Source organism: Diaphorina citri, unplaced genomic scaffold (assembly GCF_000475195.1).
Source record: "Diaphorina citri unplaced genomic scaffold, Diaci psyllid genome assembly version 1.1 scaffold122, whole genome shotgun sequence".
NCBI classification, from domain to species: domain Eukaryota; kingdom Metazoa; phylum Arthropoda; class Insecta; order Hemiptera; family Psyllidae; genus Diaphorina; species Diaphorina citri.
This window is the reverse complement of record NW_007377559.1, coordinates 266436-270819: the sequence shown is the minus strand read 5'-3', so window position 1 is coordinate 270819 and position 4384 is coordinate 266436. Positions and strand designations below refer to the sequence as shown.

The following is a 4384-nucleotide window of genomic DNA, read 5'->3' as shown; positions in this document are numbered from 1 at the left end:
TGCACCTATCCAGGGGCTTCCAGAGGGGAGGGGGTCATCAGGCCTAGGTTCATCAAGGGGGCCTGAAACCATTTCTGTAGCAAGGGAAATTTCAGGCTGTTTAAGGTCCCCCAGTCAGCCTAGTTAGCTTAGTTGGTAGTGCGTCTGCCTTGTAAGCGCTAGGCCGCGGGTTCGATTCCCGCCCGGGGCGGATTTTATCCTGATGGGATAATGTTCGTTCTCGGAACGGCTGGCTTTCTCCTATCCTGTCTTCCTTCTCTCTTTGATTTCGGGACAATAAGACCATAGCAGTTACAGTTCCCTCTGTCAAACCTCTTAAAAAAAAAAGTTTCCCCACGGAGCACTGAAGTTAACCAACGTTGCACGTGGTTAGTAAATGGGTGGTGACCATATCAGGAATCGTGCTGCTGGGTTCCCGGCTCCACTCAGTCTGGGTGAGGTTAAATTTGGGAGGCGGGTAGCTTGTCGCCAAATGGTGGGTAAAACCCTCGTCATGAAAAGACCTAAGTTGTTAAAAGTGACATTAAATCCATAAACCTGCTCCCTCCCAAATGATGGCTACCTAGTTAGCTTGGAAGGTAGTGCGCAAGCCTTGTAAGCGTTAGGTCACGGGTTCAATTCCCGCCCGGGACGGATTTTATCCTAAACAGGTAAGGTTCGTTCTCGGAACGGCTGTCTTTCTCCTCTCCTGTCTTCTTCTCTCTTCGCTTTCGGAACGATAAGATTTCAGTAGTTTTATAGTCCCCTCTATCAAATCTCTGGAGAAAAACTTTGATTCACAAGCTTTCCCGTTGGAGGGTACGGTTACCCGCAAACAACAATATGAAAATCACAAAACAAGTAAAAAAATATGTATGTGGTACAGTTTCTTAAATTTTAAATAAGAAATATCTCCATGCTAAAGATCAAAATTTGGTAAAGTGAATTTTGAGCAAAGGGCAAACAACAATATGAAAATCACAAAACAAGTAAAAAAATATGTATGTGGTACAGTTTCTTAAATTTTAAATAAGAAATATCTCCATGCAAAAGATCAAAATTTGGTAAAGGGATTTTGAGCAAAGGAGTTGAAAGACTGGGTTTACTTACTTTGTTGAAGTTAGCTTTCCAAAACTGTCTGATGGTTTCAAAATCCTCATTGTCTGGATTTGTTGCAGCATTCTTCTCAAGACTTTGATAAAGGTTGATCACCTGTGTGCAGGTGTTAGTACTCAAAATCCATGTTGACATTGGGTTGATTTTGTCCATTTTCAAAACGATTCAGAAGTAGGAAACATAGTCAAGAGTTGAGGTGATGGACTAAGCCAAAAGTTCAAATTTCAAATCTGGCAATAACCTAACCCCTAACCATTCTATATTCTAAACCAAACCAAATTACCAAATACCAAAAACTCCAAAAAGGAACTTTTTTGAAACGCCCGCGAAACTTCCATTTTCCTTGATGCAACAAAAGCTTTTTTTTATTTTTTTTTTTTTTTTTTTTTTTTTTTTTTTTTTTTTTTTGTAATCTCATCTTTGTTAATTTGTTTCTTTTTAACTTTTACATATTTTAAATTCCAATAAATATTTGCATAGTTTATTGATATTAATTACATTAGATCTTGATTTTCTCAAAACTTATAGCACTTTTTGTGTTGCAATTTAGCAATTATAATGGAAGGCCTATTATCTATTAGGTACTTAAAAAAAAGCAATATCAATACTTCAAGCAACATTTCTTATTCAAGCTGTTCAATAAATTAATTTTAGAAAAAGGTGTAGATTTCCATAAGCTTAACTTGTCCCTTGGGGCAGTGGCCCCTACACCTAAGCCTCAGAGTGGGCTTTTTGTGTATGGAGTTAAGCTGAAATAGGTGTAACTTGACAGCTAATGGACCTACATAATTTATGAAAGACAAAAAAAAAAAAAAACTATTTGAACATCTGTGACAGTTCTGCAAGAAACGAGTCCTCCTGAGTAGTGTGGAGTGGTTGTGATTCAGGTTTCAAATCTTCATCATTGTCTTCAGATTCTTCATCAGAATCATCATCCACCAAGTCCAGAACATAACTTTGTTTCCAAATGCCATCCAAATGAGGTACAAAATAATCAGTGGTGTTTTGGTGTTTCTCTGAAGCAACACTAGCAGAGTTCTGAAAATAAAGGAAAAGAAAATAATATAGGTAATGATATATCAAACAACAATCTGATGGATTTTTTCTGCATTGAAAAAAAAAAAGAAAAAAAGACAATTGAGATAATCGAACCACGAACTTATGAACCAGAAAAAAAAACATTGTTCTTGTCAAAAAGTTCAAATCGTATTTATGATAAAAGTAATAATTACAGATAGCTTTTAAGTCATTTGTGTTAAACATGGAGGTTAAATTCTTTTTAATTGAAAATTAAAAATAATTTAACTTTTAATTGTCAAACTATTCATCTGTGGAGGTGGGTTGTTGTCGGTTAAGGTTTTGATTTGCTATGAACTTGAATTTTTGGTCAATCTTAGTCTACATTAGGCAAAATTGATAAAATATAACTATACTGCTTTATTTAGATTGGTAAGGTATGTGAAGAGTGAAGACAGGTAGTTGCATTCAACCACTACAACAACCAGGCTCTGTGTTTAAACGTTGTTCAAAGTAAACTGATTTTTGAGTGCCTAAATTTTATTCCAAAGTTCAAAATCAATCTGATTATTTAATCCAATCAATTTAACTTAAACAAAGTTTAAACCCAGATCGATTGAAAATCCCAATGTAGACCACTTTTGGATTTCAACATTTACCAAATTTACCTAGGTACTTCCACAGAAAAAATATACCTTCCTACTTCAAAGTTCGGTATCAAATGAATGATATCCAACTATTTCATGTCTTGGCAAATATGTTGCAATCCTATGGACAAAGCCATGTTAAAAATCAGTTAGAAATATACCTAGTTGTTAGAACAAAAATATATCCGCCTTTTTTAGAAAAAGAAAATCCAAACTAGCTGTTTTTGTGTTTCATTTTTTCTCCGGTTTTAATTTACTTATACATAGCTACATTTTGACAGAAAGTGTTAGGTCTGAGGGGGACAGGAAAAGTCAGCAGCACGCGATTGTCCAGATGGACTCCCATTTGGATAGGTACCAATCACGTGCAACGCCTCGTAAACAGGAGGGCGTGGGTTCGATCCCAGCCGAGGCATGGAATTTTATCCTCATATATTTGAGAATTTGACCAAATGGAGCTCTAAGGGTTAGGTGGTAGAGAACGTCTCCGGCGTTAACCTATCTGGCTAACAGTTAATAAAAATTGTGTGGACAGTATAAACGATACGTACGCAAATTCAAGAACTCTTACCAGTTTATTTATATTTTTTTTCTCTAATTGAACTACGTCCCTGGTACCAATCTTGTTCTATTTCTGTTTGGTTTTTCTTGCAGAAGACGGATATCGGATTGACAGCGCGTGGGATTTTAAACGAAACATTTTAGTGTTCATTTCATACATACATCGACATCGAAAACATTGTGATAATGCTCGTTTTAAAAACCTTCACCATTTGTGAGGTATGTTTGCTAGGACTTTCTGTAAGAGTCTCTTTACTGTTAAGTTTGTTGGAGACCGAAATTTGGACTCGTATTGCATGTGAGGTCAGACATTCAAGTTTCTACGAATAGTTTAGCGGCCCCTTAGGAAGGCCGTTTTAATGTAGGTACTTTGGGAATTGTTTTGGTAATTAAAGTCCCAGGTGTACAGTTGCTTTCGAATATCTTCTGGGACAATGGTTTGAATCCTAGTTGGGACATTAGATTTAAGTTCAAACTAATTATTTATTTTTTATCTTTAATATTATTTGGGATACCTATTGAGCACCACATTTCACGGATTTTAACCAATAGAGATAGTTGGTGGTGTTGGTAATTTGGGGTGCAAAAAAAAAAAAAAAAAAAAAAAATGATTTTAAAAAATGGGGGAGGGAAGTAAAATAGGTTGTTCTATAAGTTGGTAATGATCTATCTGAATAATTAAATGAGTCCGCGGAGCGCCATAGATCTAGTCGGCATAGGAAACGATCTCGCTCCTCACTTTACAACTCAAGTGTACATCTCCTTTGGGACAGTGCATTTAATTCGCAAATTTTCATTACAGGAAGTCTCTGCCATTTTTATTTATTTATTTGATTTTCTTTTTCACCATAACACATGGGCATAGCCTCCTCCCCCCTCATTTTTGTCATCATATTTTTGTCAGTTCATTTTACAACCCCCGTAAAATTAAATAAATGTTTGTTATAAGATGTAATTAAAAACAGAAATAGACCAATTATCCATGCGTGATCAGTTTTTCAATCCGTATCTTTGGTTCAAAACGGTAGGTCTATCATATTCGTGGTATTTTTTTTTTCTGGCCA

The 4384-nt window shown here is 35.9% G+C and overlaps 1 protein-coding gene across 1 annotated transcript in view; it reads left to right on the top strand.

Moving 5' to 3' along the window:
* Nucleotides 1-3831, top strand: part of LOC103524808 (mitochondrial import inner membrane translocase subunit Tim23) — an 8118-nt gene extending 4287 nt beyond the window's left edge. Inside the window, exon 5 of the mRNA XM_008489841.3 lies at nucleotides 3414-3831. Coding sequence (XP_008488063.1) covers nucleotides 3414-3432 — 19 coding nt within the window. The 3' untranslated portion in view covers nucleotides 3433-3831. The remainder of the gene's footprint in view (nucleotides 1-3413) is intronic.
* The last annotated feature ends 553 nt before the right edge of the window (nucleotides 3832-4384 follow it).